Raw genomic sequence first — 27,397 nt, forward strand, 5'->3', positions numbered from 1 at the left:
GGCATACCCTGATGCAGATGAGGCTCAGTTAAAGCCCTTAACACTTTTGCTTTTCAAGGAACCAACAAAAGTTAAGGGGGGGTTACTTCTTGAGGAGTCAGGATTTGCAACACATTGTTGCATTTGATGGTTACTCAGAACATCAGATTTGTCCTGCACCTATTCTGGATGATAGGTGGAGGAGTAAGCCTCAGTGCTTGATTGCTCCCCAGTTCCCAAGAATGGCATTTATACAGACATTTGTTCTCCTGAGTCTTCCAACTTGAAGGAGACCTTGACAGTAGTACCCTGCATAATAAAAAAACAGTTGGAAGCTGCTGCCTGGTCAGGACAGTTAATAGTAATGCAGCCTCCCAAATGATCATGTTTTTTCCTGTCCAGCATCAAAACTTTCTCCTGGGGAGGAATTGCTACCCAGGTTTTTCAAACTACCAGCACAAAGCCCTGGAGTCAGCCCTAAAACTGCTCTTCTTTCTTTTAACAGTTCAGGGATTTGTAATGCAAGAGAACAAAATATCAGAGATACATGTAATGTTTTGCCACCAATTTTTGGGTATTAATAATTGATGTGGAATATTATTTTTGCAATTTTGCTAGAAGCTGCCCTAACACTAAATTCAATTTAGGTTAATTTACTGATGTAGTGCCAGATCAAATTTGCCTAATTTACTTCCTAATTTACTGAGTAACATCTAATGCTAGGACATTTTAACAAGATCAGCACTTAAAACTAAAGAGTTAGATCAACTTCCAGGGACAAAATGAAGGACTGAAGATTTTAAAACTATAAGAATTGTTCTCATGGGAGAATACTGTTCAACTAAAAGGAAGAAGTGTAAAATAAATCAAGATTATTAAAGTAAAATAAATGAATATGAAGTTGTTTTATTTGATCAAGGTTAAAGTAGATATGTTATCTCTGGTAAACTTTGGTAAATTTTGCTGACTAGGATTGAACAACAAGGCTTTAAAGGTTTATAGATAAGAGATGAGATATGGGAAAATAATTTATTGTTTTTAACCGAGATTAAATTACACTGAAAATTGTTTATAGTTGTTATGAAGGGAGAAGTCATTTCTTTATATATTTCTTTTTTTCTCTTTACTATATTTTTTTCTTTTCTGCACTCTTTTTACTTTTTTTTTTAGTTTGTACAGTATTAGCTCTTTTTAAATTGTAATGTTCAATAAAATTACTATTTAAAAAAAAACAACCCAGAAGACTAAAATTATCTTAGGACCTGAATGCCTCCTAGTGTAACAACAAGGTATGACCAGAACTCAACAGCTGCAGGTTTTCTGGCAGTTCTGTTTTTTGGAAAATTTGATTCCTGTTTACAAATTGTACTTTGTCTTTTTTTTTTCTTGTTCATAGGTTGTCTGGCGAAAACTAGGTGATGCAGCAAGCTCCAAACCATCAATCAGGCAACATCTTTCAGGAAACCAGTTCAAGGGTCCTTTATAAGCACCTCAAGCTGCAAGACTGGAAGTGAAAAGAATCTGAGGCAATGGAACTTCCTTGCTTCTGGCTGCCAGCATTATCCTTTCCTCCCATTTCCTTTTAACTATGTCCATAGTGTAAATAAGGCTGCTAAAGGCCTAGCTTGCGGACTGTCCTGATCTAGAATAATGATACATGGGTTAATGACTACCCTCTCGTGGCCAATCTCTGTCATTTGTATTGTAATGAAATCCCCACTTTCCTGTATGGTCATATATACATACTTGACTCCCAATGTTTTCTAGGTAGAATATCAGAAAAGAACTCTGAGCAGTTCCACTGCCTTATTTTAGACTACTCATGGAATTGCATGGCGGTAGTGGCTGCCCAAAGCAGTCTTCCCCAATTTGGCAGCAACTCCTACCAATCCCGGCATGTTGACTAGAAATTATTTGAGTTGCAAATATAGGACACTTGTCTGAGAAAGGCTTCTCTGTTGTATGATTTTAGAAAATACCAAGGAATTCACCAGAAATTAGTCATTGTTCGAGTCTGTTGAGAAGTTTTGTCCGAGATTGTAGGGTTAGATTTTATTTTTGAAGTACAATCTGAGGTGCAAACAACTTTTATCAGGCTATGCTTTGAATAGTCTAGCAATACGTTCTTGATTGTCAAAAACCTGACAAACCATAATGTATAATTGTTAGGCTGTCTTTAACTTGGTGGGTCACCAGTCTTTAGTTTGGGTGATACTGTAGTAATAGCAGATCTCAGACCTGAGCCATTTGCTCAGCATCATTTGTCCTACACCTTAATGTTCTCACCACTTCTTTGCTGCTTCTGCCTGCTTATCCCTCACTGGAGGAAGAGTAGAAAGAAATGAGCATCTCTGCATACTTCATCCTTCCTTTCTTTCTGGGAAAGGATGCAGAAAGGCTCCACAATAAGTAAGTGAGCAGTGAAGAGGAAAAAGAGAGGTGAATTCATGAGGAGCGTTTGATTTAAGAGCTGGCCAAAATCTATACCTGGCATTGATAATTTTTCTACCCAGTTAGCAGAAGCACATGAGCCTTGTCAATACCAATTACAAATTTTGGTCTGTTCTTAGATAAGATACTCCCTGAGAAGGCAGTAGGCAGTGCTCTGCAAACCTTCACATTGTTGCTAAAGATGTACAAGTCCTTCATTCCTTTGCATTAACCTCCAGTATATATGAGAAATGACAATTCGCTGTGGCCGACTCACTGCGGGACAAGAGTTACATTAATATCAAAGAAATGGTAGAATAGAATCATTAAAGAAAGGATGCAGAAGGAGGGACAAAATGAAATCTGAATGACAAAAATTAAAACAATTTTTTATTTATTTTAAATGATTAATTGGAATTGATAAGTTGCCCTGTGGTGAGTTGTCCCATGGTGTGATGAGGTGGCCATGGTGAATTGACTGTGGCAAGTTGTTCCATTCCACCTGTGATTTTGCTTATTTTGACCTGAACCTCACATTAGAAAAATATAACACGTAAACAGTTCCTGCAATGTCTCTTTTAGCCTCGTCTTTTTAATATATTAAATTTTAAAAAATCATGGTCCCTTTTTAAAATAACATTAATCTGGTATCTTAGAAATAAGTGGGAGAATGCAGAACTAGTTACAGTATTTGGAAAAGATATAGAATAAGAATCAGTTAAGTTACATCAGGAAGTGATTGTCGTGAAAATTTCTGTTGCTGCTGCTAATCAACCAAATCAATCTTCTCTAAATGTAAATTTCCTAAAACCATATAATGCAACACCTAACTGGCCACTGGATCCAAGTTGTGTAACATCATTTGACAAGAAATCTGTAAATTAAATGCTGCTTGTGCAGAAATGTGAAATTTGAATATGCTACAACTTCACCTTCGGCAATCTGGTTTCATAGATCTTTGATTATTGTTCATTTACTTGGATGTATTTTTAGTGAATGCTCTTTATTTGGAATATTTTTTATTAAGAACTCATCTAGATAGTCCACTACTCAAGTTTCAGGATCTCTCTCAAGTACCCTCTTTCAGAAAGACTATATTCTTTTCCTGATCTTTTTCTGCCTGTGTCAACCCTTCAAGGTAGATAAGACTAGGAAACCAGAACTCTGAATGCTAATACTAATTGTATTATAAGGTTACAGTGAACAAGTCTTGCAAGGCTGAATAGATTTTCCTCTTCCCTCCTTTATCTTCATGAGAACTAGGAAGGCTTCTTCTGAGGTGACTTCTCAAATTACAGATTCTGCCCAGATTCACATTTATCTGAGCATTAATTTGGTTGTGCATCTTCCTCCTGTCCAAGTTTATTCCTTCTCGTTGTTGTTGTTAGTTGCAGTCGTGTCCGACCCATCACGACCCCATGGACAACATTCCTCCTGGCCTTCCTGTCCTCTACCATCTTCTGGAGTCCATTTAGGCTCATACCTACTGCTTCAGTGACTCCATCCAGCCACCTCATTCTGTTGTCCCCTTCTTCTCTTGCCCTCAACCTTTCCCAGCATTAGGCTCTTCTCCAGTGAGTCCTTCCTTCTAATTAGATGGCCAAAGTATTTGATTTTCACCTTCAGGATCTGACTTCTAAAGAGCAGTCAGGGTTGATCTCCTCTAGGACTTGAGTGGTTTGATCGCCTTGCAGACCAAGAGACTCGCAGGAGTCTTCTCCAGCACCATAGTTCAAAGGCTTCAATTCTTTGGCGCTCAGCCTTTCTTTTGGTCCTTCTCATTACAGCCTGCCTTTTTGGTTTTGTAAGTCCATCCTATACCTATACCAGCCACTTGGAGATTTTTTTTTTGTGATCTCACATTCAGTACTCTAAGGAGCAAATAGTGAACCTCCTCTTTCTTATTTTGTCTCATTATAGGCAAAGGTATCAGTGAAAACCCCCCTGTTCCTTAAGTAATTTAAAATACAAACTTACAATCTGAACAACTCAAGTTTTCAAGGATCTATAATTAATGTGAATATTATCAGAGAATCTGGGTGGGCTATTAAAAGAAGTTTTCAGAAGATCAGGAGTGGTCCAAATAACCAATAGCTTGGTTTACAGCATACAAATTATATTTGTCTTCTAAAATGCAATGGAGTAAAGTAGCCAAATGCTTGGGAACAAGGGTGGTCCTATGCCCTAGTTGTGGTCCCATGCATGTCCCTACTACATGCATATACACGGTTATATACACGGTTCCTTGCTCTAACCTCATTACTGCCACGAACACTGGTAAACAAAGTTAATGTATAAAATTTATCTGATCTAGGTTTTCCCCCACCAAGGGCATTCAGTAGGTTACTGCAGTTAATTCATTTAAAGAAATTCATACATTAGACACCAACCCTCTCATATTTTTCATTTTACATGTATAACTAATTGAAGTTAGGACATAAATGTGAAAAACATCCTATATTTTGATTTAGCTGAACTAAAAACAGCTGAATTCCTAACATTTGGAAAAAAAATCTTATTCCCTAGTGGCCATTCAAGTGTTCCCACTGTTGCCGATGGAGCACTTTTTTTTTTTTGCAAAAATAAGTCTGTCAGAAATCAAATTGAGTATATGCATCATGTACAACAAATCTGGTAATTTTATTGGAACACTTTGCTGACAACTGTTGGTGTTTTGTTAAGTTATAAGAATTTTTCATGCATTTCATGAAAAAAGCTTATTATAAGTGAACAAAAGTTATAAGTGCTATTATTTAGTTGGCTATCAGTCTTTTTTCTGCTCTATATTCTTTGAGATATAGAGTTCATTCCAGTATTTTATGATTTATATTGGTTTGAATGATCTGTTTGTGGAATCAGGTTAATGATGGTTGCAAAAGGCCTCTAAAACAACAAAGTATTTTTAAGTCGAGAGGAAAATTCATGTTCTGAAACAAGTTTGCTTAATGAATAAACTGGCTTCACAAACGTGAAGCAATAAATCATGATTTATGTATCTCAATAGTTGGGTTCATAATTCATATTATACTATGCCAAAATCAAGATCTGGTCTGAATGCATGTGACTGGTGCCTGCCTGGGAGTCTGTCTTGGGAACTTCATATACAGTATGCTGCTTTTGAGTTCCGTAGAGGAATGATGTAAGGTGAAAAGGATAGTAGACATTCTCTTAGGTGCTGAAATTTTTTATTCTGTTCCTGTTGCCGTTGTACATTTCTTGAATGGCTTCCAATATGACTATGAGGTGCAGGTACAATCCACATGAGGAAATAATAATTATTAATACTCAATAGGTTGGTAAAATGTCAGATCCAGTCTAAACATCTGGTTGAGTATAAGACTAATTATAATAACAATGATGAGTGGCTTCATGTACTTCAGTATATTACAGGCATAACAGCTCAGTCTGTTATTTTAGTGGATTTATGCCAATCAACTGGGGAACCTAAAAGCTGAAGAAATAAAATCTGAATTTTAATTTATTTCAAAAGCACATTCAGATGCTTTGAACACAACAGGGAAATCAAAACCAAGGTGAAGCAGAGAGTGATTCAACATGCCAAAATAAAATGAAAAATTATTCAGTATTTAGTAAATATATTAAAGTGACAATTACAAGTTTGTGGAACCAAACCCATACAAAGAAGATGAATAAATTGCAAAGTCCTCCAGAATTGTAACTCCACGATAGCATTAAGTGAAATTTTTGTAGATGACAATGCAAAGTACTTCCAAATATATGCAAATTACAAATTGTACACTACAAATGCAGTGCTCTCTGTATTTTTTAATTGTTATTTTATATTTAGCTTGAAATAAGCTAAAATAGTTTTCCTTGGACAATGGTTTACTATACAGTATAACTTCCTAACCTACTGCACATCTTCCAGATCAGTTATATAAAAGTTCCCATCATTCCCAGGGAAAACAACTGTCTTAGAGAAGACTGTTTTATAGTGTATGAGTGATATGCTAAACATGAGTAATTTTAAAAGGAAAAAAATGCGCTCTGAATAATGATGTAGAGGGAAATGTAGGTTGAAATACAATGCTATAGTAATATTCATTTTCCCACCCCATTTAATAATGTTCATTAACTACCTGCTTCATAAAGTTTTTTATTCAGTCTATATCAACTTCAAAACAAAATTCCTGTTGTTTGATTCTTCCCCTTCCTACTGCTCTATTTTTAAGCAATTGGTTGCTTTTCCTGGGGAAAAAACATACTAAAATTGGATAAAATTCAGGTGCACTTTGCCCTTTTTGGTAAGAGTATAATCTTATTTAAAAGGCAAATGTTTACCCAAAAGATAGCAATTAAAAATACCGTAATGTTTTAAAGTGACCTTTTACCTTTTTAGAAAATGGAATAGAGAAAAAAGTACTGATTTTGTTTTTCAAACAAAGAGCATGACTGTAAAGTGATAAAATTGTATATTTTTCATAATGTAGGGGAAAAGTCTATTTGTGCTGCTTTTGGAAATAAGTATGAAATTATGATTTCTGTTAAACCTGTGATCTTAACAACCCTGCCATATTTTCTATATATGATTGGAAAAAGTAAATTAGAACCTGTGCTCATGTATAGTATATAAGCAATGTCTTTAGATTTTAGCACATTTATACCTTTTACTGAAGCACTGCTTTTGTGGCAGGGAGGGTGAAAATTTAAAGACTTTTTAAGTGTGTAAAACCTTCATTTGAAATATTTTAGTAAAAATTAAGGGTTTGTGGTAGTGTATGCAGTCCATTGAAGATAATAAAATACATTCTTTGTAAGGGAGCTGTAACATGACTGTATTTTGGGGAAGTTGAAAAATATTAAAATACTTAGAAATCAACATAAAATTACAATTTTAGTTAAATCTGTGATTCTTCATTTATTATACTGCATATTTTAACATTAAGCTAAACATTAGATAGAGAAATGTGGACCATCCTCTTGAGTTCTGTTGAATCAGTATTTCTTCTTTTCAATCATACAATATGTAATGCTAAATATGTTAACTCATATCTCTACACATTGTGGTGAATACTGTCAAGTAAATATGCATGTAAGAGCAGCATAGGGCAAAAGCAGATGCAAAGGACTAGAAATTGGATGTAGAAATTGGAGAAAACATGTATTACCAAGCTAGGTACCTCATTTAGAGGGGGGAGTTGGCATGGGGAATAAGGGAAAGCAGCACTGAAAAGCAGTAAGAAAATTTCAGCTTTTAGAAACAGGTTTATTTGGATACATTTCAACACAGCTTTTTCAAGAATCAGAAAACAAAAAGTGTAAATCATTGTATGCCATTAGTTTTTTTTTTACATTTTGAAAATATATGTATATACAGAAATTTTCAAATTAAGCCTGAACATACATTCCAAAATAACAATGGCAGAAAGTGAGGTATGTATACACACATATACAGAGAGGCATAAAATAAATTGGTACTGCAACTTAGAGCAAAGTTTTGCTGGAACATTATGTAATAAAATCATAAAAAGGTTTTCCCCCCCTTTCATCTGGAATAACCTTAATCCTAATATTCAAGTAGGCATATACTTTTCTATTTTTCTTCTCCTTACCAATAGAACTCAGCCAATGTGGCCTTCAAAATACGTTATTACTGCAAAGTAATATACCACTACAATTAACAAAACTCTATTTTAGTTTTGTTAATATTTAAACTGTATTGTTTTCTGCTGATGAAACTGTAACCAAACCAATATCATTGCCCTCTACATTTCCAAACAGAAGCCTCTATATCCTTATTTGATTATAATATTGTCCACCTCACCCAAGACAAAAAAGATGCTATGTACAACTGCTATCTCATCCACGTTGCCCGGCCAAGTCCTCCAACAGGTGGCATACCAGGGGGTGGTATTGGAGGTGGTACAGGTGGCTGTCCACCAGGGGGCACTGTGGGAGGGGGATAATTTGCAGGTGGCATGCCAAGTCCTGGAGGGGGATGAGGTGGGACTGCATGAGAGGGAGGTAACCGAGGTGGGGGGAAATTGGGGTTGTATGTAGGTGGAGGAGGATATCCTGGAGTAGGAGGAGGAATGGTAGGTGGAGGGAATGATGTTGGTGGAGGAGGAGGGACAGGAGGAGGAGGATTGGGAGGATAAACATGATGATATGGCAAATGAGTTGGAGGTCCATAAGTGGGTGGTAAAGCTCCATAAGTTGGTGCTTCTGTTTTCATAATTGATTGGAGACTCTGATACCCTTCTCCTGACATATATGAATTAGTAGTGGACATACCGGTTATATAGCTGGAAGGTGGAGGTGGGGGTGGGGGACGATGAGGCATAGGTGGTGGCTGATGTACAGGAGCTGGATGAGATGGTGGAGCAATCTGGACCTTAGTTATGTCTACAGAATCTACTACAGTAGCTTGATCAGTTCCTATGGAAACTGTAGTTGTCAATGGAGGTTTATGTTCTGAAAAACATAGAAAATATGTACACTATTATACCTATCTATAGTCAAATGATATTAAAACAATTAAATATGAAACACCCAGAACTGGTGAAGCATCAGAAAACTAACAAAAGATTCTGAAGCCAAATTTTTGTTTTGATCCCTTGCAGTTTTTGAGGAGGAAAAAAAACCTGTCAACATAGAACATTACATTAACAAAGAAAGTAGCCCCTAATTAGAAAAGGAATCCCAAACTAGTAAAAGATATGTTTTGCCTTTCTCTTACACTCCTCAATATTCAGGGGGAAAGTTCCATGCCAGTGAACAGTCCCCATCAGTTGGGCTGAAGAATACATTTGGAATTCTATGAAGATGTTCTTGAAAAATGGTTGTGATGGGAGAGGGGGGAATAACTAATTGTAAAGCACTGATTACTAATATGTTGTCTGCCAGTTCCCATGGCTCTGCCTGTTTGCAAGATACATTTGTATTTTCTTTCTTTTGTCCTCTGGACAGGTGGCCACATTTCCAAACAAAACTTTTGAAATATAGCAGCAAATTTTTATTTTATAAAAAAAGCTTAAGTGTCACTCTATAGCAGACATGTCAAACACAAGGCCCGGGGGCCGGATCCGGCCCGCAAAGTGGTTTCATGCGGCCCGCGAAGCCATCCTGGAAACAGTGAGGGAACAGCCCCCACTGCCTTGGCCCTGGCCCAGAGACCCTCCTTCTGCCAGAGACCCTCAGATCTGTCCCACTCCTGCCCAGCCCCCCATAGGCACCCTTGATGCCAACGATGTAGAGCTGGCCACGCCCACCCAGTAGGCCATACGTACTCCAGCTGCGCCCACCCAGTAGGCCACGCCCACCCTGGCCATACCCTCCCGGCCCCTTGAGGGCAACCGCAATGCTGATGCGGCCCTCAATGAAATTGAGTTTGACACCCCTGCTCTATAGCATTCTTTGAGGTAAAAATGATACTGAATAACTGGTGCCTTACTTTACAGTATATCAATTTTCCCTGTGATAAAATTAAAACTTCTGTGACAATTTTTTTTTAAGTCAGGGAATATGTTGGGTGCAAAAGGAAATGTCAAAAGGGATCACTGGAGATCTTGAATGTATCTGGATATTTTAATTTACACAAACATTTAACAGCCAAACTTTAAATATGTTGAAACGACTGTCACAGAAAATCTAGAAAAATAATAAAATGTTGTCATTTCACTTATTCCTTAACCAATTTATCTAAAAATTCTGGAAATTTGCTAATACCAAGTTTATTAAAAATGTAACAAATGAGTTAATGTTTATCCCTAAGACCAAACACTTTGCAATGGCACATGCACATGATGGGATTTAAAGATTAGATTTTTCAAGATTTGGCTTTTACACAATATCTTATTTTAGCTATTTTTAATATTTAAAGGAAGTATTTCTGACATCATGCAAAATCATACAGTAGTGCTTGCTATCTGGTAAAAGTTTCTGATCCATGGTATGCAGAATAATTGTAGAATTTATCAAAGAAATACAAACAAGTTTTATCTCAGTTGCACAATCTCCTAATTCCAGTAATTAATGAACATATACAGAGAGCAGTAAAATATGTATATAAAATATATATATATAATTTATAACTATTTTGCAGAATCGATATTTGTATTGAAAGGATATATTATTTTAAGAAACACAATTATGCCTTTCCTTATTATTTTCTAGCAAAATATAGTCTGAAAACAAAATTTGCTATCAATAGTCCTTTAAGGCACTATTCAGCTCAGAAAATATTAAGGCTGTATTAGTACCATGGGCCAAAATATTTTCCCACATAAAGAAGATTCTGCTCTAAGCTCAAATGCTGCAATACTTCTTAACATCCTATATTAATTCTTAGAAGTCAACATGAAACCAAGGCAATAGGTGGAGCTCCCTATTTCTAAATTTTATTTCCAAATGATAAAAAGCAAGTAGATGGACAGGATTCAGCTGAGTTTAGGCTGACAACTCAGGATTATTGATAAGCATGTAATTATAATTTTCAGAAAATTATACAACACACAAATCTTTAGTTTTCTATTAAACATAGTGTTTTCTAGGTCACAGAAGAACTTACCAGGTGGTGGATGCACAGATGGAACTGGTGGATGAGTAGTTTCAATTTTAGCAATTTTAGGAGGCACCTCTGAAAACAAAACAAGAATTATATGTTACATTTTACTTAACAATTAAAAAAAAGCAAAAAGGTTTTTTTAAGTAATAATGAAATTAATAATTTAATTAGTGTTTAAGGATAATCATACTTGAGAGTAGACATGCATAGCAATGTACAGTAAACATGTACCTTTTTAAATTATATAAAAAAATCCATTTTACCTGCAGGTTTGGTTTCGTCCTTTGGTGATACAGCCTGCTAAGAAAAAAACACAAATCAGTAGTACTATTCAAATCACAACAGCAGTATTAAAAGTGCTGGGGGGAAAAATTCACTCTGAGCAACATCTGGGTTGCAAATATTGTAAGTCGGGGAAGAACCTTGACTATTCTATCCATTCTTCAAGAATGGATACTGAAGATTGGGATCTAAATTCTTGAAATAAACAACATAATTAGAAGCAAAAATTACCGGTATCATTTTTACACTGGTAACAACTGCTGAAGACTTAAGCCTTTCAGCGTCTGAGGTTCCAGGCATGTTGTATCATTCGTGCTCCCCATTTTCTAATGACATCATATTCCTTCGGGAAAAGGGCGGTATATAAATTGAATTAAATAAATAAATAAATAAATTTGTCCCTTGGCGTTTTCTGAGATCCATCCTGAGATAAGAAATTACTTAGCTCGGTACTCACATCCATTCCAATTCATGCTTTCTTAGGCTGAAGAAAAACATTTTTCCCCCCACATTCAGCATCTTTAGTAGCGCTTTATAAACAATAAATCTTGAGTCATCAAATTTCAGAATTCTTTGTACTAAAAGGCAGTATACTGTAGAAACCCCTTGGCAAATATAGATAAGAAGAACAGATCCATCACATTTTGTAACACGAAGCATTCTTTCTGTGATTCTTACCATAGGCCGCTTTGTCTGTCTGGGAGGACTTGATTGAGGAGAGGGTTTTTTGGGTTGCTGAATTTGTGGTTGCTGTTGCTGCTGCTGTTGTTGTTGTTGCTGCTGTTGTTGTTGTTGCTGCTGCTGCTGCTGCGTCCCTCCCTGCTGGGAGTCCTTGGACTGCTGGGGTTGAGACTGCTCTGAACTCTGAGAAGGCTGTGGCTGCTGGGCTGGAGGCACTTGTGGTGTAGGCTGGAGGGAAGGAGGCTGCTGCAGCTGATGGGGGGTATGGTGAGGCATCTGTTGTTTCCCCTGGGAGTACAGATCCAGAATCTGATGGCAGATATCTAGGGAAGAGGGGGAAAAGAATTCCAGAAGTTACACATTTTAACAATCGGCCAAATGCATTCTTGAAAAATTGCAGTGTCATACCATATTTATTCAATCTTAACAGTTTTTACCAAAATCCACAAAGCTTAATACTAGTGCATTTTCTTACCTGTGCTGCACGCTCTCTTAATATATAGATATACTAATTATAAATTACTGACTTTATTATTATCTTGACTTCAATACATATAAGGGGTGGGAAAGGACCCTCAGTTTTGGCATTGGCTTCATTTCTAACACGGATAGAAATACTTTTATGAATAATTATAATTTTACATAAATACTTGATGGAAGTAAACTAACTTTTCTTCATGCAGTTTCAAAACAAGAATACAAACAACACTTTATATTCTAGTCATAAAAAACTGCTATTTATAAGATGCAAACAATAATACCTATTACAAAAACAAAAAGTATTAGGTTGAAGATATTTCAGGTACCTTCCAGGACATCAACAGGTACATCTTGTACAAATTGTTCCCACCATCTTCTGTACATGGGCTTTGAGGTCCACTCTTGAATTTCAAATTTGCACAAGCGACCAGCTAGATACATAACTGCAACTGCTATAATTTCAGGTTCCCATTGCAGAGAGAGTGTAGTACATAAACTTCAAAAAAGAAAACACACACAAAACAATATTATATCAGGCAGGAGAACACAATTTTTCAACAGACATTTGCATAAAGGTACAGATGAGTAGTGAAGACTAAAAATGCCTGAAATGACTGAAAACATAGGTATTACTAAGCAAACATATAAAATTGTATGAGGTAAACAAGAGTTTCACATTCAACAGCAACACAAAGTATCTAAAGATTTTCAGGAAAAACCGTGCTATGGTGAATATGGAATTTATCGTTTTAGATGTTTTAACCTGTGAGTTGGGCTGAGAGTGTGACTGACTGTAAGTAAAGGAGGATCCTCAATTCTGAGATCATATCCAGAACCAAAGATGGAAATTCTCTGCATCTAGATGATCCCCAAACCCAAACTCATTCAGACTTGTTAGGAATGTGCCTGAGCCTTTTCTTCCCCAACCAAACCTCTACAGACTCCAGACTTGGTAAAGGTTACAATGTAGTACTACAGGCAAATTCTGCCCAGAGCCTGGACTTTGATCCTGACAGGGCTCAAGATTGATTCAGCCTTCCATCCTTCAAGTTCAGTAAAATGAGGACTCAGATTGTTGGGGGCATTATGCTTACATTGTAAACCACACGGAGAGTGCTGTAAAACACTATGGGGCGGTATGTACAGTAGGCCTAATTACTATTGCTATGTAAGAGGTCTTCGTTCTTAAAGCTACATTGGAGAATGCACTTCTGTAGCCTTCGAAGCTTCCCAAAACCATGTGTAAACAAGTTCCATTCTCACTTAAATTTGTGGACTCTCTAGCAGTTGCATGACAGCATGGCCCTTAGACGTGACTTCCGGAGGCCGTGCAAATACCACCCCATTTTCACGTGCCTCCACAGCCTCCCAAAATCATGTGAAAGCATGCCCAATTCTCCCAAGTTTATGTGAGAACACAGCCCTTTTGTGCAACTTTCAGAGGCCACACAAGAGCACACCCTCTTCTCATGCAGAATACAAGAACACTGCACAGGTATAGGGTGTGCTTTCAAGAATAGTTATTGTTGGTTGGTGTGTCACCCAAAATTTAGCATGCCATATTTGAAATATGTGTGGTAAGTTCATCATCGATGTCATAGCTCAGGGGTCAGCAACCTGAAACAGTGAAAGAGCCACTCGGAACCGGTTCCCTCACAAAAGGAAAAACTGGGAGCCGCAAAAAATGTGTGCACATGCGCGTACATGCGCGCATGCGCAGAACAGGGTTTGACTGAAGAGTGGAGCCAAGGCGAGATATGCACCTACCCTGCATATTTGAATTGATTGGTTGAAATTTTTTAGTCCCACTTTTTTTTTTTTTTTTTGGACTGCACCTGGCAGAGGACTAGGAGCCGCAGGAGACGGCTGAAAGAGCCGCATGCGGCTCCGGAGCCGCGGGTTGCAGACCTGTGTCATAGCTGATGAACCTGTTCAAGATGTTTGAAACACTCTGCGACAGGCTATCTATGCCTCTATTGGCACACATATATTAATAAGGACCTCAGACGTAAATACAATGAGTTGAAGATAGCAGTTGATGGAACTAGATCCAAAGGTGATTAAAAAAACCCATTATTTCTGATGCACATTTTTCACTTTCTGTTGTCCTTTCATCTCTTTCTTTCTTTGTAGAGAAGGAGCAAATAGCTATTTCCAGAGACTGGAATTTGTGCAAAGGGCTGCATGAAATTAACACATTCAAAAGCACATAAACTATTTGTGATTAAGGTACAATTGGGTTTACTAAATTATTTTTAAATACTGAGAAAAATAATGCCTGGAATTTGGAACAGAATGAACCCAATGCTAATGCTAATAATAATAATGCTAATAATAATAATGCTAATAATAATGCTAATAATAATGCTAATGCTAATGCTAATGCTAATGCTAATGCTAATAATAATAATAATAATAATAATAATAATAATAATAATAATAATAATAATAATAATAATAATTTTATTTGTATACCGCCCTTCTCCCGAAGGACTCAGGGCGGTGAACATAACTTATGATTGAAGATGCAGGAGGGGTGTCTTACCTGTCATTTACAAAAGTCCATGCCATTTGAACCAGTTTTTGAATTTTATTTTTATCACCTATTAGAAAAAGACAAAAAGAATGGCTAGGTTAAGCCAATAAATAGCCATGCCAACAGAATATTATCAGTGTTATTCAGAACCTATGTTGTTTGTCAAGGTTCAATAAACATTCTTAATAAAGGAGTGTGATGCTTGACAATGATGACATTGTAAACCGCCTAGAGTGCTGTAAAAGCGCTATGGCTATTACTATTGCTAGGGCATGCCTTTTCCCAATTTTCAAATTGGAGAGATGATTGAAAATTGAGCAATTATATGGCCAACTTTCCCTAGCTCTGTATGTTGGAAGTCTGGGGGCTATTTGGTGTCTATGTCATCAGATATGATCATATTCAAACCATTTCTTATCCCTGTCTTTGCTGCTTTGAAGGGGAAAAGTAAGCAGAGACAAATGCTTTCTTAGGATACCATCCCACTTGGAAATTTTGGAGAACATAGAAAATATGTCAGACTGCTTTCTAATATGTATATAGGCAACACAGCCCAATGGAGAACGGTCCCTTCTCCCAAATTAAAAGTAAAAGAGGGTTTGTTACAGGCTCATCAGACTTCAGAATAAAGCAAGAAAAATAAGTTTATGCAGTGATCCTACTACAAGAAGTATACATACATATCCATCAAGATGGCAATCATGGACATAGGTATAGGTAGTTCTTGACTTATGACTACAATTGGCTGGAATTTTAGGTGTAAGGCACTGTGGTTGCTAAGCATGAGGCCACTGTGACTGCTCAACAACTACAACCATTGCTCTCCCAGTTGCAGTTGTTAAGCAGATGGAGCAAAAGAGCCCCTCCACGTGTGGAAGAGAACTCTTTTGCTAGAGAAATGAAGGTCAGATCCCAAAGACCTGAATTTAGTTTCTCTGGACCACCATAGGCCTTTTCCTCCCCTCTGTGCAGAAGAGAACAGCTGCACTGGGTCAGAGAGGAAGCTCAGATCTTCGGGATCTGAGCTTTCTCTCTACAACCTCTTAGAGTTCCCCTCCCCTCCACACGCTAGCCTTTGTACTCTTCAGTCATATCACATTTTCTGGGTAGAAAGCTAGCAAACACAATGTTTCTGAATGGTAGAAAGGATGGGAAAAAGCATGGATTTTTGGATACAAGCTTCTTTTCTCCAGCTTGGTGCCAGAGTTCCCTTCTGTGCAAATGAGGGAGAGGGAAATACTTCAGCACTGGCTGGAGAAAAAAGAAATCTTGCATCCCACAGATCAGCACAGTCATAAGTTCGACATGGTTACCAGGCACCAGAATTGTGATCATGTAACCGTGCCCGGTGTGTGTGTGTGTGTGTATGTGTGTGTGTGTGTGTATGTGTGTGTGTGTAATTGTAACTTCAAGGACAGGTCACAAGTAATCTTTCCTGACTCTCGTAACTTTGAATGGTCAACTGACCAGTCATAAGTTGAGGACTACCTATAACAAGGATTTATTAACATATATTGAAATAAAATGTTTATACCTTTGAGCTGCTTTGCATATTTAAGGAGGAACTGATAAGGATGTTCGACTTGCAAATCAAATTTTATTGTCTGCAGCAAGATTCTCTCTAAAACCATAACTTCTTCCTAATATCAAGAGAGCAAATTCAAATTCGTTGAGTGCGCACAATGCTCAACTTATTTTCTTATTAGTCAGTACAGTCATTATGTATTCAAGATATTTTGAATTTAAAATATTTTGCATACCTGTATTCATTAGTTTTGTTTTATAAAAGTCCCAGCTGTCATTATGCAATAATGCTAAGGGAAGCAATATTTGCAGTTGCTTATGAAAGTAATCTTATTTATTTTTAAATATTTAAAAATCCCCTTAGCATCTAAACACAAGTACATAAAGGCACTTGCATTTTGTGATCGCACAGCAACTTTCATCAAGAGGAATTCTTGCCCATCTGTTTCTAGGACTTGGTGATAATGTATCTTATAGTTTCCAGTATAAATTATTTGTGGCTGAGACCCAATAGATGTTTCCTCTACCATTAAAACTCTACACCTATATGGTAGAATGTCAAAAGTGACAAAACAGGGGGAAGCAGGAGGAAGAAGAGGTGTGAATCACCATTTTTTAATTTATTAAATGTATTTCTGTCCTGCCACATTTCCAATAACACTGTCAGCAACTGTTGTCAATAAGGTACCGTAGTTGATTTTTTTGGCAGTTAAGACTATTATATCAGTTAAGACAGTTATATCCACATGATAAATTCAGCTGCTGATTTAACAATCACATCTGGGATGGGATAGGGGACATATTACTGTTAAACAGTTTGTGGTGGAATAGTTAAACTGCATAAATGGACAGTCAAATATTAATTACTAGAAAGAAAACAGTTGCCAGGCAATAACAGAATAAGTGTTCTATAATAAAGGTGTGTTTCAATATGAATAATACAGCTTTGAGGGTTTTTTTCTGTTAATGTGGATAGCTTTTTGCCTATTCTCACTTAAAACATCAGCTCCTACAAAATGTGAGAGCCAAGCAATATTTTACTACTATTCTGTGATAGTAAGTGTGTATCTTGCTTCAAGAGGTTACAAGGAATCTAATACCTAACAGAAAATTCCAGTGAAAATAGGTGAAACCCATTCACAAAAGGCACTATCTTATCCACAAAGTGAATTAAGGAAGTACTTTCTCTCACACTTGTTAGCTAAATACCAAAAGATTAGCTGAATTTTTGAGCCTTCTAAAGACAACCCATGCAAATTTTATTGGACATTAATCACAAAACAATAAGAAATTACTAAACATTACAAACACACAAACCTTGTTTAATAAAAGTATGTAGAAACAAACAAATTATATCCATTTTAACTTTCAGGACCTCCAAATATAAATTACTACTATAAAAAGATACCTCTTACTAAACTATTGGAAGACTTTGTGGCTAAGATACTTTAACAAGAAATGTGACAAATGTCGATTTTTTTCCAGTTTGCTTACTGTATGCATATGGCTGCACTCTGTGTGGCCAGTTTCACTGCTTCCCTTGTGCAGTGGGTTATTTCTTTGCTGAAAAGACAGGCAAATGCAACAGGAGAACAACACAAGCACTGCAATACATATTGCCTTTGAAAATAACATGAAAATACTAGCTAAATTAATCAAGCCAGTGTAATATATTTCAATTATTAATAAAGTGTCAATTTTTATAGAAAAATTCAAGTATTTGGGTGATAGAAGCTTACTTCTAGTTTTATCTACAGGTAATCCTTTACTTATAGCCACAATTGGGATTGGAATTTCAGCCATTAAGCAAATAATCACATGACTGGACTGTTTATTAAATGTACTTCTATTCTGTCACATTTTATAATTTTTACTGCAATCATTAAGCAAATCACATGGTTGTTAAGCAAATCAGTCAGTCATTAAGTGAATCCAGCTTCCCCTACTGACTTTGTTTGAAGATGGCTGGTAAGCTTAAAAATCGCAATTTCGTGATTGCAAGATGCTGAAATCATTGTAAATGCGAGCCAATTGCCAAACATCCAAAATAAGATCATGTGTTTTTCATTCGGGCAGTTTGATGGTCAAAGATAGATCATGTCACCTTTTTCAGCACCATCATAACTCTGAACCATCATTGAATGCATGGTCATAAGTCAAGGAATACCTGTATTTTATTCTATGAACGCTACCAAAATTTACATTAACAGCTACATGTCACTTAGATTGTACCATGACAAATTTAAGTCAGAGACTCTTTAGCTCATCTGAGTTTACCTTTGGATCATCTCCAAACTGCCCAAATTGAACATCATTTAGTAAACTACGAGCTGTTTTGATGATATCTTTACATTTTTTGGGTGTTTCTTCAACTTTTCCTGCTAGGAATAGGCAGCAAGCTCCAGTTACCTATTAAGAAATATGATTTTAGAAAGCCATTGAAGTATACAAGGCCTATACACTTGGTATTGGTGACCATAATTTGGTCTAATTATTTCTGCCAGTGAGAGCTAATAAACTAAACAATCAAATAGCTAAGATTCATTTGTAATATTATTGTACAAGTCCAGCTTCTAAAGTTGCATTTGTTTTGAGTTACAAAACCAGTCTTCTCTGGGAAAAGCAAAACGTATTAATGTTTTGTATATACAGGTAAAACTCGAAAAATTAGAGTATCGTGCAAAAGTTCATTTATTTCAGTAATGCAACTTAAAAGGGGAAACTAATATATGAGATAGAGTCATTACATGCAAAGCAAGATAGTTCAAGCCGTGATTTGTCATAATTGTGATGATTATGGCGTACAGCTCATGAAAACCCCAGAGCCACCACACACAGACGGATCCTGGACATGGGCTTCAAATGGATTGTGGATTTGGGTTTTTCATGAGTTGTACGCCATAATCATCACAATTATGACAAATCACGGCTTGAACTATCTTGCTTTGCATGTAATGAGTCTATCTCATATATTAGTTTCCCCTTTTAAGTTGCATTACTGAAATAAACGAACTTTTGCACAATAATCTAATTTTTCAAGTTTCACCTGTATACTAGCAGCCTGATTCAGGTGGTGTGCATCAACATATTCAAAATAAGGATTACACAAAATTCTTACTCTAATCTACTCTCTCCACAATGCCCTTTAAATCCTACAGCAGCTACAACTAGGAATATGTAAATAAATAATTGCATATTCCTCCCCCTTTATTTCTGCCTCCAAGTCCTTCAGATTCCTGCAATATATTTATTTCTAGGCTGTACTGTTTTGGTTCAGATATTTTCATTATTTTTTTGTGAAGCATTAGTAGACATGAATTACATACTGTAAACCAAAAGCAATATATTAGCACTTACATATCTTGGGAATTGTTTGAAGGAATGGAACATATAAAACCGATGGAAATATATTATTCCAGTTGCCAGTGTGTCATAATGTCTGAATACAGGATAGGAATGTAACATATTTAGGTCAATTTCAACTATAAATATTACAAAGGAGTAAAACTGAATAATATACCAAAGACAGCCAGTCAGGTGTGCTGATTAAAGAACCCGACTAAAAACTGGAGACTGTGAGATCTAGTCTTCCCTTAGGCATGAAGGCAGTTGAGTGATCTTAGGCAGCTATAGGAAGAAGCCAATAGCAAACCTCTTCTGAAATCTTGCCAAGAAAACCACAGAGATTAGTCCAGGCAGTTACCACAAGTAAAGACTGGCACAAAGTCATAAAAATAATGGTATGGAATTGTTATGAAGTAACTAAAATTATTTTATTTATTCATTAAATGTATTGGCTACCCATCTTACAAGGAAAATTAATGGATAAAAATAAAAATGAAATCAAATTACAAGCCCAGGTGTTTGAGAACAGATTCCTGAACTAATGTACCCGTCATAAGTAATGACATATAAAATAGACTGTAACTAGCTTGAATAAATACAGTTCAATCGATTAGTAAGTACTATTCAACTATAAAAATTAACCTAAGTTTAGCATTTGAGCAACAATTCAGAAATGCTAAGGAAATCATGTTCCAGAAGTTACATTATCTGATTGGCATGATACTGGATTAAACTAGTTAGAGGATTATGGACTGCAAACAATAAGAAATTGTAAATTAACAAATTTTGTAACTGAAAAAAAAATGTTTTTACCAACAAAATAACCAACCAAGCTGCAACTATAATTGGGAAAGGAAAAAAAGTATTTAAATAACAGTTTCTGATTATTAAAATTTTAAATGAAATTTAACATTTTTGTGAAAACACTGTTATTATTTGCACATCAAGTAAAAAGTAGATTATGGAATCTTAATCCTACATACTGCACAATAGAGAATCTTAAAAGGATACAATCCCAAACGGGTTCCTACATCAAATATAAACCGGGCACCTTCTCTTCTGTATCTTGCTTCAGTAGCTGGATCAAGTCCCTCTAACTGTGAAGGTGTATGTGCCAAGTCCTTCTTATCCCAATACCAACATGGTTTTGTGTGGTCCAGGTTTGCCAAAGATACAGAAGGACTAGAGTTTTCTTTGTTTTCCTTCATTTATCAACAATAATTTCAGTAAGGTAGGTTTTCATATGACTTTAGAACCTGTGGAAAAAATAAATCAGAGGCTGTAAGGGATTTGCATTCAAAACCTAACGTTTTCAGACATTTATGCATGCCATCTTCTAATTCCTAGCATCCATGAACTTAGCTATGTGAGCTCTTTTTTAATGTTCTAATCTTATTTCTTCCACTTTTATTCATTTACTATTTAAAGTTTATTGTGCCTTTTAAAAGATTTTTTATCCCCCTTTTATTATTCTATAGATAACACAAGGCAGCAAACATACCATAATTCTACAGCTTCCTATTTTCTCTTCAATAATCCTGTGAGGTGAGTTGACCTGAGATAAAGTGACTGGCACAAAGTCAGCCAGTTGTCTTCTCATTATTCTATAACCTCTCAAGGTAGCTAGCAACAAATAATAATACCATTATTTTGGAGAACACCTGGCCTGCTATGGTTACAGAAATCATTCACAGCCCATTTCCTTAAGTTATATTGACAGTGAGTTACATGATCAAGTTTCCAACACAGTAGGATTTTCTAATTACTACTCAAATTACCAAAAGGCCAGGTGAAATGAGATTCTCTTTGCAGTTTTGTTATGCAGAAGTCGCCAAAGTGAAATTTTCACAGCATACAACAAAATATGACTCAAAATGCCCACAAGTTGAGTACAGTGGTTAAAGTATTGGTCCCGAGTGACAATTCTATCTCAGACAAAACTAACTTACAGCTTGCTATGAGGATTAAAAATCATGGAAAATCCCCATTTAGGAATCTTGAATTCCTGAAGAAAAGGTTGGATGCAAATCAAATAAATATTTGTAACTGCAGCAAATCAAAGCAATGTTAAATCTCACTATGGGGCCAATTTAAAGGCTGGTAGGTTTGAATATTAGTAAACCTAAATTAGGAAACTCTGATCTAGTAACTACATAAAATCCAAGAAATGTAATATAAGGTTCATGCACTACATTCATCAAAATCAAACTAGTCACTTGTATACAATGCTTGAAACAAGCTCAATTCTCATGGTATTTTGACCTGAAATAGCAGATTGCCTCCACTTTCCAAAGAACAGCACACTTCCAAACATTAGTTTCCAGTCTTTTCAAACAAACACTGGAGTCATTTCTTTACCTGATACTACTCTCAGGTATTATGATGGCACTGGTTTAACCAATTATGATTTTAAATCTATAAGATAAAGAATAATACTGCAAAAATCTATTATTATTTGCTATCAATTCTGGTTCCACCAGTAAAACAATGAAATAAACAGGAATAGTAAGTATATAAAATAGCCCTTTCATTCACTGCTCTACAGTTCTATAATTTTGGCCCATACTGAAACCAAACTCTCAAAAATTGGCTTCTATCAATTACAAGGCAAACATTTATTTTCCAGATTATTCATTTTATATTCTGGATAAATATGCACACAGTTCATTGTCAAGTCAGGTGTACTTATTTAATACATTATCTTGTCAAGAAAGAGCTATTTACTTGTTTTATTTTGTTTATGGACTATATAAAAATAATAATTATCGAATTGCTGCCTTTGTATTTGAAAGTTGGGCTATAACTTTTTCAGAAGGGCTCTTGGAAAGTAGAAAAAATTCTTTCCGCCCCGTCATTAAAACGAATGTTTTTCCATCCTTCACCGGAGCAGCTGCCATTAAATTCATCAAAGGCTCCCTACATTTCAACCTCAGCACACCTCTGTAACTTTGATAATTTAAACCACGCAGCCTGTCTTTCAGTCAGTCACACAACACTGATGGAACCACTCACGGATTACGGGTACAAGGGAACCCGAAAATAGTAAGCCATCGACATCAGCCCCTGCGCGACGCCATCTTGCGAAACCCAATCAAAGTCGTTGCTGACGTTATTGCGTCGGCGCGCGCAAGCTGAAGAGGCCTGGATGACGCCGCATCAGAAAGCGCATCGATACCAAGCCGCGAATCAAAGCTCTGCTGTTTTCTACTCACCGCCCCTCCCCCGGTAACCCCGCCTGCGCGCGATACAAGGCCTGCCATTTCAGTAAACCATTTCAGAGCGGTTGGCCAATGGGAAACCCACAATAGTAAAAGGAGGCAGTCGCTGTAGCCAATGCTTTCTAAGAAGAATGGCGGGGGGGGGGAGAGGAGGGAAATGAGTTACTTTCGTTTTCCCGCCAATCAAAAGGTATTATCCCGCCTCCCCGCTAGCTATTTTCGCTTGCTCCTTTTCTCTCCTTTACACGCCCAGTCCTGCAATAGGCGAGAGAGGCCAGGGAGCGGCTTACTGGATTGGTCAGCCGTCCTACGGAGAGAACTGGAAACCAATGACCGCGACGCAGTTCTTGGGCTGGAAGGCGGAGCAAAAGGCGAATGAGGGCAAACGCTGGGTCTCCGACGGCGAGGGAGTTTGTGTCGATGCGTGTGTGCCGCGCGCCTGCGCGCGGAGGTGCCGTGGTTGGTTTAGCGGTCGCCCGCTCGCTCCCCTTCCCCCCCTCCACAACCCGGGCAGAGCCGTCAGGTGAGAGGATTTTGAGTCCCTTGTTGTCGTCGGTGAAAGGTAACGGGGAGGCCTGTTCTGTCACACCGTCACTCGTGCAGATTTTACTATGGGCCTTGACTTGGCCCGTTTCTTCCTCGTCCCTGAGTACTTGGGGGGCCCTCTCAGTCCGAAGGATCGTCACCTGCGGCGGGCGTTGTACTGGACAAGATAATCCAGACTCGTGATCTCCGCCTGCCCTTCCTCTCCCCTCTCCATAAAAGATCCCGCCCACATGGTTCCGTGTTGATTAACCTGGAAGAAGAACCGTCGCCTCTCCTTGGTTGTAATCACTGTTCACGTGTATCTCACAGTTGCCCTCCCTGAAGGATCAGGAACCGTTGCTCTTTATGTAGCGTGTGAGATCTTTAGAACAGCGTTTTCCAACCTTAGGAACTTGAAGATGCGTGGACTTCAACTCCCAGAATTCCCCAGCCAGCTATGCTGGTTGGGGAATTCTGGGAGTTGAAGTCCACGCATCTTCAAGTTCCTAAGGTTGGAAAACGCTGCTTTAGAAAACACTCCTGTTATCCAACAAAACGTATCTAGAATTGCAACTTTTGATTGTGTAGCCTGAGTTAATCCGTTGCAGTTAAGTTTGAAAATGAGCCTCGTCCCTTGGAAGTTGGGGACTTTTTTCTTCCGATAAAGGTGTACAGACCAGTCGAGAAATTTTTTCCTGGCAGCTCTCAGGGCCGTCACTTTAAAACATAACGTTTAAATTGTATAAGCATTAGTTTGTTCCGTTTGTAACCCCTTATCCATCCACATACTAAATTCTGCATTTCCAATCTCCTGTCTTTCATAAATAAAATCCCAATTTAACTAGTATCTCTTACTGATCTTTATAATTGTATTTAATATTTATGACTTCCAAATACTTAGGCCATCTTAATATCTTCATATTTGCCCCTCTCTTCTGCATTTTAATTTCTTCTTCTGTCGGTGACATGCCAACTCTAGGTCTCCTTTTTTACCAGTTCTCTTTCTTTTTTTCCTTAGTCTCTCTTAGTTAACTCACTTTTTCTTTACTAGAACTTCCATCCTGGCTTTCTCAAACATTCTTCCTTGATCTTGATGTGAATGCTTTTCTTTTCAATTAACCACATACTAATAGTATTTACGGTAGTTTCCTTTTGTTTTTTGTGTATAATACAGTTATTCATCTGGATCTGCTATTCTGCTATATTCCATTCTTCCTCCAAATGCATATTAGGGGTTAGCAGTTTTCTGCAGAGGTTTTGGACTTCAGCTCCCATTAACTTCAGTTGTAGTTTAAAATATTTGGAAAATATTCTAATACTTGCTCTGATTTTTTTCTAACTATTATCCATTTTGTAGCCTTGCACACACCATAGTAATCATGTTTAGATTACTATGTGGTATAGATTTACTTTCCTGTATTACGGTACTTTATATGTCTTCTTTCTGTTTACGAGGAAGAAAGGTTGTCCTTTACCAATATAATATTAATCTTTTTTGATAATTGCTATAAAAGTGAATATTGTTAATGGTTTCTCAAATTTGTAATAAAATTTTATATATATCATGGAATTGCTATCTTTTTTTTTAATTCCATTTATATCCCGCCCTTCTCCGAAGACTCAGGGCGGCTTACAAGCTTAGCAGTTTTAAATCAACTTGATGCAAACTTTATAAAACATCTTAATGGAACTTTACTAACAGCAAGAAAAATGGTAAAAATACTAAAAACATTGCATTTACACTTCCTTGAAATGCATTATTGTCATTTTTAAATGAGTGGATTATTTAGTTCATCTCTTTATGTTTTATTAAACTTATTCCTTTAGGCAATTGTGGCATAATATAATCATGCTATGTCATGCTTATGGAAAATAAATAGATTAAGGTTTAAATTTTATGACATTTTTGGATAGTTTAGAAAAGTTTCTGGTCGTTTTTATTTTGGAGGAGAATTGTTATTCATTTTGATTTTATTTTGTATAGGTAAAAATGGTGTTCAGTAAACATATCTGATAATATATGTCATTTTTAGCCATTTTAATGGTATTTAAATTCCTGATAATTGTCAGGTAAAATAATTAACATATTTTTTTGCAAGCTCTCTTTGAATGACATTGCATATAAATAGTATGCAGGAACACCAGTTTCTTCCAGTCTAGTGCCTCTTATTTGTTCGCTCTTCCACTTTTTAACACCCTCCTTTTTCTCCCTTTCTCATATCACTGTAAATTGCCAAAGAAGTGGCAGTTTTTATTTGAAATTTGATTTGCCTACCTGGAAGGACTTTTGAAATGAAACCAAAGTCATAGGAAATTAGACCAAGGTGTATGAACTGTCCTTTCCTGTTTCATATAAAAAATTAAGATACGCAACTGATTTTGGAAAATTATTGCAAACTCTTGTTTGTTTTTAACTGTTATTATACATTTGATCTGACTATATTTTCACTAACACCAAGTGATTCACAGAAACAAATCTTCATTGTGTTATTTTTATTTATTAAATTTACAAGCCACCCATGTCACTATAGAATGACTCCGGGTGACTAATTATTACTATTATGCTTTGTCATAAGCAGCCAGATATTCAGACTGGATTTGGCATTTTTATCCCCCAGTGTGTCCTTCTCAAGGACTTGAGATATGCAGAAGTTGTTTGATAGTGTTAATAGTATCAACACAGGTTGTAAGCTATTTTTTTAAAGCTGCCTTTTGCAATTGACTGATGATTTGTCAGTGTCATTGGTGTTCAAGTAATGATCCAGTTGTTTTGGGATTGCACTCAAGGCCACCTATTAATATTGGTACTGTCTTTACTTTCTTTTACCATTGTGGTTTTACTTTTATTTGCAGGTCTTTGTATTTTTATTATGTTCTCATTTCTTTCTCTTCTATTCTGCTGTCTCTAGTTACTGTCAATTCCACTATCCAGACTTTTTTGTCTTTCTTATCAACAATTGTTAAGTTTGGGGTATTATGCAGCACATTCTTGTCTGTTTGAATTCTAAAGCCCCAGAGCATTTTAACCTCATTTTCTGTTACTGTGCCTACTTTTTGGTCCCAAATCTTGCTTGCAGGCAAATGATACTTCTTGCAGAACCTCCAGTGTACCTTTGTTATTGTTTTTATTTTAAATTTATTGTGGCTGCTCACTCCCATAAACTATTAAACTAATTGTCTCCTATTTTTATCTAATCAACTGGGGGGGGAATCAAACAAACAGTTAGTGGTCCTTACCTAGCTACATATTCTTCTCAAGTTCTTCATAATGAAAAGAATCTATTTTTACATAATAAAAGATTATCCTTCTTACTTTTCCATGACTTGCCTCAACACTTGAGTCCAATTCAAGGCAATTCTAATTGACACTATGTGCAAAGGAAGATAAAAATTTCTCACACTGAAGCCCCAATTATTCTAGTTCCCCTTCTCCAACATACAGTATAATGAATCTAGTAAATGCCATCTATTCTGCACAGATAAAGTGAAAGCTTGAGAAGTGGATTCTTTTTGCAGTATACATTGTACAGAGTACAATGGGGCTAATGATTGCCCTATTCCATGTTCGATCTGATCTATTAAGTTTATGCTGTCAGTAAAATAAGTTTAACATACTTTTATAGTATGTAGATGGTGTGGAAAAAAGCTATTAACTCTTATTATTTCACAGTCACTTTCAAGTTGTTAGGGGATTTAGCTGACTAATAAACATATCTGTCATACTCCATTGTGATAACTAATGTTAATAGAATTAAGATAAATACTTTCTATTGTACAACTATCTTGCTGTTTATGAAAGGAAATTTGAAGGGACAGCTTCACTAAAGTATCAGTTACATTAGCCCGAGTACTAATTTTGGATCTTGCAAA

General features: G+C 36.5%; 3 protein-coding genes across 8 annotated transcripts in view; 2 read left to right on the top strand and 1 right to left on the bottom strand.

The window, feature by feature from the left end:
- CCDC85C (coiled-coil domain containing 85C) overlaps nt 1-7,208 on the top strand; it is a 186,047-nt gene extending 178,839 nt beyond the window's left edge. Inside the window, exon 7 of the mRNA XM_083349080.1 lies at nt 1,376-7,208. Coding sequence (XP_083205206.1) covers nt 1,376-1,465 — 90 coding nt within the window. The 3' untranslated portion in view covers nt 1,466-7,208. The remainder of the gene's footprint in view (nt 1-1,375) is intronic.
- Nucleotides 7,209-7,266: 58 nt separating this feature from the next.
- On the bottom strand, nt 7,267-22,895 carry CCNK (cyclin K). 5 transcript variants are annotated; one of them, XM_083349073.1, is made up of 12 exons: nt 22,797-22,895; nt 20,796-21,040; nt 19,797-19,878; nt 18,717-18,848; nt 17,934-18,002; nt 16,450-16,555; nt 14,925-14,982; nt 12,706-12,875; nt 11,897-12,222; nt 11,200-11,233; nt 10,940-11,008; nt 7,267-8,844 (listed from the first exon to the last, which is right to left on the bottom strand). In XM_083349073.1, exons 2-12 carry the CDS (start codon nt 20,990-20,992, stop codon nt 8,225-8,227), a joined length of 1,863 nt encoding a protein of 620 aa, XP_083205199.1. In that variant the 5' UTR covers nt 20,993-21,040; nt 22,797-22,895; the 3' UTR covers nt 7,267-8,224. The 5 variants fall into 5 exon arrangements, with proteins under 5 accessions (XP_083205199.1, XP_083205198.1, XP_083205201.1 ...); XM_083349072.1 differs by having other exon boundaries at nt 11,200-11,236; XM_083349075.1 differs by lacking the exon at nt 17,934-18,002 and having other exon boundaries at nt 7,268-8,844.
- A 465-nt stretch (nt 22,896-23,360) lies between these two features.
- The window catches only part of SETD3 (SET domain containing 3, actin N3(tau)-histidine methyltransferase), a 67,897-nt gene continuing 63,860 nt past the window's right edge, over nt 23,361-27,397 (top strand). Inside the window, exon 1 of one of the 2 annotated variants that reach the window (XM_083348254.1) lies at nt 23,361-23,525. The gene's annotated coding sequence lies outside the window, so the exon portion shown is untranslated. The remainder of the gene's footprint in view (nt 23,526-27,397) is intronic. The other variant, XM_083348255.1, reaches the window with a different exon arrangement.

This window comes from Vipera ursinii (assembly GCF_947247035.1).
Source record: "Vipera ursinii genome assembly, chromosome: 1".
Classification (NCBI taxonomy): Eukaryota; Metazoa; Chordata; class Lepidosauria; order Squamata; family Viperidae; genus Vipera; species Vipera ursinii.